The following is an 11944-nucleotide window of genomic DNA, read 5'->3' on the forward strand; positions in this document are numbered from 1 at the left end:
TATTACCACACTAAACAAAGTTGGATTTGTACATTGCAGAAACTGCAGATACATAACGTAAGTGTTCTTATTATTGTCCGTCTACTCTGGGTTTTATAATGCAGCGTGAGTCCGCGATAGCCGATCTGCAAGCTCACAACGCGTTGTGCTGATTGACAGTGCACGTGCAGCAGCTACTGTATAAAATTATATTTAAGTAGGCTACTTTTTAGTGTGACGTCTGTGTGTTATTGACTTCTTGTTCCTTAATGTGGGTTTATCAGAGCGATATAGTGCGGCTGTGAGTCAGTAGCTGCTGCTGCTTGAAATATTTTAAAAAAAAATGTCGGGCTTCCGGGCCGGGCCCGGGCCGTTTCTAGACTTTACCAACGGGCTTAGGGCCGGACAGGCCTTAACTCCACGGGCCCCGGGCCGGGCCAGGGCCTATATTTTAGGCCCGTGCAGGGCTCTAACGCACGCACACACACACGGATTTGGGTAAAGTGGTGATAATATAATGACACATGCAAGTATCTGATAATATTAGGGATGCACCGAAAATTCGGCCACCGAAAATATTCGGCCGAAAATGGCTAAAAATGTATTTTCGGCGTATTCGGTTTCGGCTCAAATAAGCCGAAAAATATCACCGAATAGTAGTAGTGGTCCTAAAGTTGTGAATCGAACTAAGCTGCGGGAAAAACAAAGATGTACAAGCCCAACGCGCTGTGCATTGCGACGGGTATATAGCTTGTAGATCTGCTACAGGGAGGGCGCATGCTTATGACGCTCATTAACTATGCATCAGCTCAGCAGGAAGCAGCCAGCAGTCACAACACTTACACAACACACGAGCAGCAGTCACGGAATGCTTCAATGCACAGGCAGATCCGACACAACTTTATTGCATACATCTGTGCTTTAATCCACGCTTCCATAGCCTTTTAAATCTTATTTCCCATCCACAGGCACAAGCAACGTGATATCAGCAGCTCTTCCACCCGATCTGTGGACGGGTGGTGTTCTGTTGACGAAGGAAGCTATAGCTAGCATGGGAGCTAACGTTAGTTTTAACACTATGTACTTTCCATCCGTTCCCCAACACCTCACACTCGCTGCTGCGTTTACAGTACACGGGCAGACACAAAGACGAATGGGAATATCATTTGGAGCTTTAACAATGAATGATACTGTATCGTTGCATCTGCCCATGTTTAATGGTCAGGGTTTCACTCACTGTCCACAGTCAGCAGGCAGACCTGTCAAAACGATGCACTTCCCAAAACTCAGAGACATGCCACCACCTATAAATTCAAACCCACCTCTGGAATATTGCTATCTCATTCCACTTTAATTTATTTTATTCCATAGTCTTTAGTTTTTCTCTAATAAAGTTGTTTTTATTTGTTTTCTCATGTTCTCCTTGAAAAGTGTCTTAAGTACTCAGAGAAGCTTTATATAAATAATATTATTATCATTATTACTACTTGTTTTATTGCCTATGCTTATGTAGAAAAAAAGCTCACTGCTCAGGTCAAATAGGCCTATTGATATGTGATTAATTGAGATTAATTAATCACAAAGCCTCCAATTAATTAGATGTTTTTTTAATGGACCCATAAGTGTTTATTATTTAAGTTAGGTTTTGCCATAATCATGTCTTTTGCCATAATCAGGTAGCTTTACAACAAATATGTATTCGGCTATTCGGTTTTCGGCCAACTGTTTCCTATATTCGGTATTCGGTTTCGGCCAAGAATTTCCCTTTCGGTGCATCCCTAGATAATATACAAAGTCACAATACCAACTTTGATGAGGCAGTATTACTTTAAGAAACATAAGGTTTTCTTAATTTCCTGAAAAATGAAGATTTTGGAGTTAAGAGGTTTCCTCCCGACAGCAGATATATTATTTTATATTATCACCCGAATACAGCTCAAGTGGAGTTAGGAGGTTTTCTCTGTCAAGATAGTTCTCATCAATGACAGAGAAAACTCTTAACTGTACTGACAATGTATCTATTCTCCAAGTTTGATTATCACACATACACGCTCGCACGCACCCTCTTTTACTGTCTGTCTGTCTGTCTGTCTGTCTGTCTGTCTGTCTGTCTGTCTGTCACTCACACACACACACACACACACCCTCTTTTGTACATGTCTGTCTCTCTCTCTCACTCACTCACATGTAGTCCTACACACACGCAAGTTTGATTATCACACATGCACACACACACACACACACACACACACCCTCTTTTAGGATCTGCCTGTCTCTCTCTCGCTCGCTCACTCACATGCACACACACACACACACACACACACACACACACACACACACACACACACACACACACACACACACACACACACACACACACACACACACACACACACACACACACAGTCAGTGCCCCCACAGAGCAGTGGAGTTAAGTGTTTCTACTGACAGTTTGAGGATCAAATGGAGTTCAGAGGTTCTTTCAGAAGAACGTGTGGTTACGTTGTAACCTATGTTCTCTGAGTGAAGAGACTATCTCTCCACCCAACATATTTCATATGTATGGGGAATGTCCCCACCTCACTTGTGACGTGGATATCTCTTTAAGACACACCAGTATTAACTGGCACGCACGGGTATTTAAGGCCCAGGTGTGCGTGATTACACTGGTTTACTTGATCGACACCGCTTCTGAGCGACATCGAGGTGGAGAGATAGTCTCTTCACTCAGAGAACATAGGTTACAACGTAACCACACGTTCTCTATCGTATCAGAGACTATCTCTCCACCCAACATATTTCATATGTATGGGGAACTCTGTAAGACACCTCGTGAGGAAGCGATACAGTACCAGAGCCCCCGCGCCAACACCAGTGGCTCCGACCCAGCACATACTGAATTTTAAAATATTTACAAGTATGTTCAATTTTAAAATATTTACAGTTATGTTCAATTTAAAATATTTACAGTTATGTTCACTTTAAAATATTTACAATTGTGTTCAATTTAAAATATTTACAACCCCTGGAGCAGCCGGACGGCCAGACGCCATCCGCCGCCAAATGCTCGGGCGCCAGACGCTGCCCAGAGCCTGGCCCCGCAAGCTTAGCGCTAAGGCCATGGAACGCAGGGGTGAAGGGCCGCTCAAGCCAGCCCGCCCGTCGCAAGGCTGACTTGACTGGTGAAGGTGACACCTACCGCCGAGCCGTGTGCAAGACCGACTCCCCAAAGGAAGCAAGTCCCGCCACGTTCAGCCGGTAGAACCGGGTGAATGTGGACGGAGTTGACCATGTGGCCGCTGCGCAGACGTCTGACAGAGACGCGCCATTCCACAGCGCCCAAGAGGTCGCTATCCCACGGGTGGAGTGCGCCCGCACTCCAGGCGGCACCGGCACTCCTGCCTGCTCGTGCGCTTGCCGGATCACTTCTGTGATCCAATGGGACAGCCTAGCCTTGGATAGTGGTCTTCCCAGACACTCTTGTTTGAAGCATACAAAGAGCTGGTCAGTCTCTCTCAGGGCACGTGTGGCCCTGATGTATGCCTCTAGCGCCCTAACCGGGCAGAGTGGGGACCGACTCTGTGCTCCGTCCGTCCGTGACTCAAAGAGGGGACAGAGCTCAATCCTCTGATTGAGATGTGCCTCTGACAGTATTTTGGGGAGAAAGGCCGGGTTGGGATGTAACACTACTCCCCCCTCGTCCGGCCTGAACCTGCAAAGCTCTGCATGGACCGATAGGGCTTGCAGCTCCCCAATTCTTCTCGCAGAAGTGACTGCTAACAGGAATGCTGTCTTGAGGGACAGCCATTTCAAGCCTGTTGACTCCAGAGGCTCGAAGGGGGCTTGTTTCAGGGCCTCCAGGACCAAGCCCAGGTCCCAAGGTGGAACAGTTGGGGTCCTAATTCGCGCTCTGAGCCTCCTGGCGCCCTTTAGGAAGAGTGAGATCAGGCTGCAGCATTCTGCCGACAGCCTGCACTCCCCAACACGGGCGGCCTTGATGGCAGCCACCATACCCCTAAGGGTCGAGAAAGCCTTCCCCTCATCTAGTCGGTCCTGTAGAAAAGGCAGGATCGTCTGATGCCCACAGTGTAGTGGGTCTGCCTCGTTCTCCTCACACCACAACTCGAACATCCTCCACCTGTACGAGTATGCGGTCCTGGTTGATGGTGCCCTTGCTCCCTGCAGGGTCTGCACCACTGTGTGCGGCAAGCCCAGTGCTAGGAAGCCGGCCCTCTCAGGGGCCAGGCCCAAAGCCGAAGTCCTTGGGGGAAGGGGTGGAACAGAGTCCCCTGAGCCTGTGAGAGCAGATCCCTCCGGGTTGGGAGCTCCCATGGTTCCCCGCAGACTAGCGACGGGATGTCTGAGAACCAGATCATGTGAGGCCAGTGTGGGGCTATCAGAACCATCTGAACTTCCTCCTCCCGCACTCTCTGTAGGAGGGGAGGGAGGAGGCCGAAGGGGGGGAAAGCATATAGTAGGCCTTGGGGCCATCTCTGGGCCAAGGCGTCCGTGCCGAGGGGAGGACTGTCCCTTCCTATGGAGGAGAACAGGGTGCAGTGAGTCGACTCTCTGGACGCGAACAGGTCTGCTACTGGTGCCCCAAAGCGGCATCCGATCTCTGCCACCACCTCTGGGTGGAGTCTCCACTCCCCTGGGCTCGGGCCGTCTCTGGACAGGCAATCCGCTGCCTGATTGTCCAGTCCAGGCACCTGTATTGCTCTGAGGGACAGCAGGCGAGGAGATGCCCACTCCCATAGGTTGTGTGCAAGCCTGCAGAGGCGAGGGGAGCCGAGGCCTCCCTGCCTGTTGATATAAGCTGCTGCTACCACGCTGTCCGTCCTCAGCAGCACGTGGTGACCTTGTAGGTGATGCAGGAACCCCTGTAGAGCGAGTTGGGCTGCTTTCAGCTCCAGCATGTTGATGTGCTGGGAAGCCCACTGACCACTCCAGCGGCCCCCGATTCCTGCGCCTTCGTGCACCGCCCCCCAGCCGCCCAGGGATGCGTCTGCTGACACTAGCAGGCGCCGCGTCACTGCGCCGAGCCTGCTCCCTCTGGCTAGATTGCCTGGGCATTTCCACCAGCGAAGTGCTAACTGCAGCCTGTAGGTGACTTGTACCTTGGCCTGCAGCTGTCGCTGTGGATGCAGCCCCAGGCCGAGGAGGCACCTCTGTGCCGGGCGCATATAGAGGAGGGCCAAAGGAACTATTTGGACTGCCGCTGCCATCAGTCCCAAGAGTCGCAGGCACATTCTCCAGGTGACTCTGGCTCCCGTGGAGAAGAGGGAGAGACAGGCCATGAGATCCTGCTGTCGCCCCTCCGTCAGGGACACAGTGGCGAGTCTGGAGTCCACAACCATGCCGAGGAACTGCACAACCTGGCATGGCTCTAACCTGCTCTTCTCGAGATTGGGACGTAGCCCTAGACCCTGAATGTGCCCCAGGAGTCGGGTTACGTGGCGGTGACATGTTTCCTGTGACTTGGCGCAAACAAGCCAATCGTCCAGATAATTCAGGATTCTGAGTCCTTCTCGCCGGAGAGGCCCCAGGACTGCATCCATACACCTCGTAAAGGTGCGCGGGGCTAGCGAGATCCCGAAGGGGAGGACGCAGAACTCGTAAGTCTTGCCTTCGAAGCTGAATCTCAGGAAGCGCCAGTGCCCGTGCCATATGGGGATTTGGAAATAGGCGTCCTTGAGGTCTATAGTGGCGAACCAGTCGCCTGCCCGGATCGCCTGCTTCACTCTGGGAATTGTCAGCATCTTGAATTTCAGAGGTCGCAGAAACTGGTTCAGGCCCCTGAGGTCCAGTATCGGTCTGAGGTTCCCATCCTTCTTGGGAATTAGAAAATAGCGGGAGTAGAAGCCAGCCCGCTGATCCTCTGGCTCTACCTCCCTGATCGCTCTCTTGTCCAGGAGGGTAGAGACCTCCGCCCGTAGCACCGCCATGTGATGGGGGTCGAACCCAGATGTGACCACCTCCGATCTTGTTAGGGGTGGAGTCCGGGCAAACTGAAGCCGGTAGCCCCGGGTCATGGTGGAGAACACCCAGGGGTCCGCAGCAAGAGCTGCCCAGGCTCTGTGGCGGGCTGCAGGGACCAGGTGGTGAGCCGGGTCCCGGCTGGCGTCAGGAAGAAGGCGGTGGCCGTCGGGGGGCTCGGCCCCGACCTCCGCCACCGCGCCGACCGCCGCGCTTTCTATTGGTCCGCCTGGCGGCGTCCAGGAAGGTTCTCAGGTCCTCAGTGGGCCGCTGATAGCCCATAGCCTGTGCTGTGCTAGCGGCTGCTGGTGCCCTATATTTACCCTTGCGGAGGCCGTAGCCACGAGATGCCTCCTGTGCGCATTTACGTGCTTCCTGGGCTTGCTGCAGCCGGTCGCTGGCCGTTTGGCCAAACAGGGACAGTGGCTCGATGGGCAGCTTCCTCAGACACTCTCGGTCCTCCTTCGGCAGTTTCCTAGACTGGGATAGCAGTAGATGGCGTCTTACTTGCCAGAACACTGCCATGGCTTTGCCTGCTGCCACCGCCTGTTCTCTGAACAGCTTGGGGAGTATGGTGGCGAGATGCTTAAGCTCCTCCAGAAGGTCTGGGCTAATATGGTTGCCCATGCCCTGTATGAGCTTACGCTGATATAGTGACAAAATGGCCCCTGTGTTGGATAGTTTTGCCTGGGCAGCCATGGCCCTATGCATCCTAGTCAGTAAACTGTCCATCACTTTGCAGTTTCCGCTGGGGGTACCTGCCACGCCCAGCACAGAGTTGGAGGGCAGGATTAAAGCGGCCAAGGCCCCGTCCACATTGGGCAGCAGCTCGCCACAGCCGATGTCCTCCGGGCACCTGGTGGCAGAGAGCATTCTGCCCTCCCTGGTGAGGCGGAGGGGCATGTTGGGATCCTTCCACTGTCCCCGAACCAACTTCTCAAAATCCTCGAGGATAGGTACTGAGAAGGGGGCCCTTGTAGTCTCCCCCTCGTCATCAAAGAGGGAGGGGACAGGGGCTGTCCCGTCCGGTTTGGCAACGACCCCCAGGGCATTTGATGCCCTTTCTACCAGCCCCGCAATGATGAGGCTCAAGGCCGTGCGCTCACTGCCCTCTTCCTCCGCTGGCTCGGTCTGTAGCTGAGCGGAGGCCAGGGGCTCCTCCTCCTCGAATGCCTCGACGTCGACTTCCTCATCGTCATAGTCACAGTCATCTTCGTCTTCACCTTCAAAGCAGTCTGGCTGAATGGTGACTCTTAAAGGGGCGGAGCTTGGCTCCTCTCTGGGACGCTTAACCTGTTGGGCAGGTAGGGACACTGCTGCGCTTTTTCCTCTCTGTCTCTTGAACATGAGGTACCTAGCCTCTCTGGCTCTGGCTGGCAGAATGAAGCAGTTCATACAGGAGGTAGGGTCCCCCTGTGCTGCCATAGCATGAGCAGGGCCTAGGCAGGACACACACTCCTCATGGCCGTCCTCTGGGGGCATACGCACCCCACATTTGACACAGGAGCCTGCTGGTTCCATTGTCAGCCCCCCCTTTTTATATCGGTGTATATATATATATTAATATATTAATCAATATGAATTAATTGTATATCTTATAGTATAGTATAAGTATATATATATGCTATATGCCTATTATGGCACACAACACTATATATATATATATCTATATATATATGTAGTATATGTATATATATATATATGTATTGTATATATATATATATATCTATATATCTTTATCTACACACAACGTAGCTGTGTTTTCCACCGGTTGGGAGGGGCTTCCCTCTTCAGTGCAGTAGGAACGGGCTCTAGGCTTCGTGACGTCACACGGGATTCCCTGCGTGTCACTGCTATCTATCCACACTGTTTGTGGAGTTGTTGTTTTTTTTGGAGTTTCGGAGGATACGCTTGCTCCGTGGCTTCCACCGTCCGCACGGGTTCCACCACGCAGTCTACGCCGGAATGCGTGAACGGCTTAGCCGCAATACACTCAAGCGAGCGAGTTCTCACGAGGCGAGCAAAGACACAGCCACCCACAGACGCGGAAGTCGCCCCAGCGACAATACGCCTGTGTTGTGTTCTGTGTCTAATGCTATAGCCTGGCAAGGCTGTCGTTTCTCTGCGCCGTCGCAGGTCCACTCCAGCCCACGGAATATGCCCCACGGATGCGTGAATTGACGCCTCGCGCCAATAATACACCCGTATATAGTGCTTTATTCCGCTGCCTTTATGAAGGATTACGAGCCACTTGTCCTGTCCGTGTCCCTGCACTCAGGTTGACGGACAGGCTACACCACAGGCGCGTAAGCTAACGCTCCGTCAGCGATACGCCTGTAACAGTGTTGGCCGGTTATCCTGTTTAATCAGATTACTTACAAACGAGTGTTTGACTGAGACAACCCCGAGAGGAGCGAATGTCACGCCGGCTCTCTATCCGCGCTGCGGTGGGTCTAATCCGGTCTCAATCCAACACGTATTAAGTTAAGTATTTTTAAAGAAAAAGAAAACAGAAACCAAGAATTCAAAAGAATCTGCTATCTATAGCTGTTTGCTTTTCTGCTGTCGAGACGCCACGTCTGTCTGGTGACTGGTGGAGATCAAAAAAGCAGTGTAATCACGCACACCTGGGCCTTAAATACCCGTGCGTGCCAGTTAATACTGGTGTGTCTTAAAGAGATATCCACGTCACAAGTGAGGTGGGGACATTCCCCATACATATGAAATATGTTGGGTGGAGAGATAGTCTCTGATACGATAGAGAACATTTTGATACTTTCCATTGGTTCAAAATGTTCATAACAACACACAGACGTAAAGGGTGTTCAGTAGCATCGATTTATGAAAATAAATCTAAAACCTCAAAATTGAGTTATGAGGTTTCCTACCGACAGCAACGATATCTTATATATATATATATATATATATATATATATATATATATATAAACAATCCGTCAAAATATTTGCTTCTGGGGGTCCCTGGAACAAAATATTGTTTGCAGCCAAATCCATATAATGTTGGGTGTGCTTGATGTTTGAAAAGCACTGACATAGAAAACCACTGACATAGACACATTACGTTTTTCAGAAAACTGTTAGTTTCGTAGACATCTTTAGAATTGGCCTCAGGTCTTTATGGGTTATACATTAAATGCAGACGTTCAACAAAAATATCATTCAAATACACAAATACAAAGTTCTTTATTGTTGTCAACTACACACACAACAGCTAGTAGCAACATTGCAGGCAGTGAAATTATTGTACTCCAAGCAATTCAATTCAATGTGTGAAAAAGAAATGATAGAAACGAGTCAAGATGACTCAAGAATAAATGTTACACTTTAAAGTACACAAAGTATAAGCAAAGATGATGAATTCAATTAATTCAATAAATTAAACAGTACATTGACTTCCCTTTCAAAATATTCCATACACTTTCACATATTAAAACTGTGTTTATGAAACTTATTTATATATCTTTCCAACTACCATTTCCTCCTTTTGTATGAAGTAAAAGCTTATGAAGCGCTTACATGCATACATTAACAACATATTAAACACACTGACAACTATATACACATTTCATTCCTTCCTTTTTCCTTTTTCATCTAAAATTAAAATAGTCCTACACCTTTTAACCAAGCAAATATCTCCCCCAACAAACAACAAGTGAGATGAACCAAGCACTGTCCTCCACCAGAAAAGTTAGACAATCTGGCGGATATGGTACACCTCAAAAGACAGTATTTAGCCTATAGCCTGATGCCCCATTATCACGCCTTCAGCTCGAGAAGGTTTGTTTTCACCTCCTGAGCTTCTTGTAAAAGACAGCAGCGATGCAGAGGGCAACAATGCACACGAAGGCTAAAACACCTACAGCAGCACTAAGCCCGGCGGAAGAGTTCACATTGTGTGTTTTTGTGGTCTGTCCATTGATGACATCGTCTTGGGTGACGATCTCCGGGGAGGTGATGGTGTGGAGTTGGGAGAGGTCGGCTGGCTCATCGTCCGTGCTTCTCCTTCTCCTGTTGTTGCAGTTCATGAAGCCGCTGCAGGTGGAGACCTCACACAGGCGCGTGATGCAGTGCAGGTAGTAGGTGGAGACGGTCTCGTTCCGCTGCTCCATGAAGCGGAAAGCCGGGAAGGAGAAGCGGGCGCTCTGGCTGACGCCATTCTGGTTCATGCTGGTGAGATGGTCAACGCCGCAGGGTACAAACAGGTTGAAGAAGCTGGAGTTGCTAGGAAGTGGGGAGATTGAGGCGTAGCACCGGTCCAGAAGCACGTTGTACTGGGTTGTCAAGTTGGTGGCTTTCACCTCTACGTAGACCTTGGTCCTCAGCTCGATTCCATTCTGTGGCATCACCAGGGGCGTTGTGTAGGCACTATCGCTGAACAGCTCCAGGCGCAGGGTGCTGATGAAGCTGCCATTGTTGTCCTTCAATGCAATAGAGGAGGCTGACACATCAATCTGGGTGTTGTTGATCAGGTACTCTAAGGGGTAGGCGCAGGAGTAGTAGTACTTCATCTCAGCATTGTAGGTGATTGTCCCTGTGGTGGGATCGGAGGATCGCACAATGCCACTGACGTTGACTGTCTGGATGTTGGAGAAGTCTGAGAACACTCCTGTGCCGGCAGCGCTGGTGGTCCTGAAGACACTTCCACAGGCATGGGTCTTGTTCAAGGGGAAGTTGAAACGCACCACGGGTGGATTTGCAGACAAATCCAGGGTTCCCTTGCAGTCTGGGTCAGACTTATGGTTCACGATCATCAGCGTTTCGTTGTAGCCGGTGTAGACGATAGGGCAGGCTTGGATTGCCAGACTGATGGAGTTGGTGCCACATGTCACCTCGATGTCACTGAATTCTGGACGCCTCGCTTGTCCTATTGTACCACAGTCACTCAGCGTCAGCTGACTACTTCTGCCTATGATGGTGGCGACGATTAGAAGAACGTGAAAATTCATCTTGGCTATATGACAGTTTTCAGCTTCTGCGTCTGGAATCTCTGGATACCTTGTTAAGTCAGCTCTGAAGGCAAACGCAGGTTGATGCTGGTGATGGCTGTTCAGGACTCTTTTATGGTATGTCTCTTTCACTGTGATTGGCTAAAAACAAGGTCAAAGCACCCTGCTATATGCTAACAATTGCATTGTATTTTAAGGAGAAGGGCGGCAGCGAGCGTGAAATGAAACCATTATGGACCCGTAGCAGTGGTTCTCAAACCTTTTTAATTTCAAGGACCCCCCCCCCCCCTCCTCCTCAGTGTCACTGGTGTCACTTATCACTTTTCACTGTAATTGTTCTGTCCCCTGTATTATGTTTACTTGTCTTGTATTGTATGTTTTTGTATGGATGGTTTTATTACCACTTTTAAGAGTCTGCTCATGGGATAAAAACAGATAAAAATTTGCTTCTGGCTAACTCTGGCCCATTTACATGGATTTGAAAAATGACATGTTGATTAATATGCATTGTCCCAGTTAAATAAATTAAATATATAAACAAACTACAAAAATAAATCGGGCTGATTCCCATAACAAGCCTGAGAATGTACAAATGGAAATATGGGTCCATTTGGTTCTATCAACTTTTTTCATATTCATTCATTCACTCAGTATGTAGAGATCTTTCAGATCAGCTGAGATATTTAACTAATTATAATTAATATTGATTAAATTTCAGGTCGGTCACAATCATTACATAATCGCCTGATAGTCTAGTAGCCAGCCCATAGAGCCCCATTGTGAACCCGGACATGTTGAGTACACCAAGGGTTTTGAATATTTTGCGTTCTATAGGTTGTTAATGGTATGGTCACATATTATGCCAATTATGAAAATTGCCCAACATATGCAAGTTAGCATCCGGCAGTTTCTACATGCGGGGGACCCATACTAAACATTTATAACATCAGTTTCTACATGCTGGGGACCCATACTCAACATTTATAATATCAGTTTCTACATGCTGGGGACCCATACTCAACA

General features: G+C 49.3%; 1 protein-coding gene across 1 annotated transcript; it reads right to left on the reverse strand.

Annotated features, from left to right (window-relative positions):
- Positions 1 to 9760: 9760 nt before the first annotated feature.
- On the reverse strand, positions 9761 to 10921 carry LOC310866510 (zona pellucida-like domain-containing protein 1; the record flags this gene model as incomplete). Its single annotated transcript, XM_083776144.1, has 1 exon — positions 9761 to 10921. One exon carries the CDS (start codon positions 10919 to 10921, stop codon positions 9761 to 9763), a length of 1161 nt encoding a protein of 386 aa, XP_083632270.1.
- Between the last annotated feature and the right edge of the window lie 1023 nt (positions 10922 to 11944).

Source organism: Protomyctophum parallelum (assembly GCF_964188405.1).
Source record: "Protomyctophum parallelum genome assembly, chromosome: 11".
NCBI classification, from domain to species: Eukaryota; Metazoa; Chordata; class Actinopteri; order Myctophiformes; family Myctophidae; genus Protomyctophum; species Protomyctophum parallelum.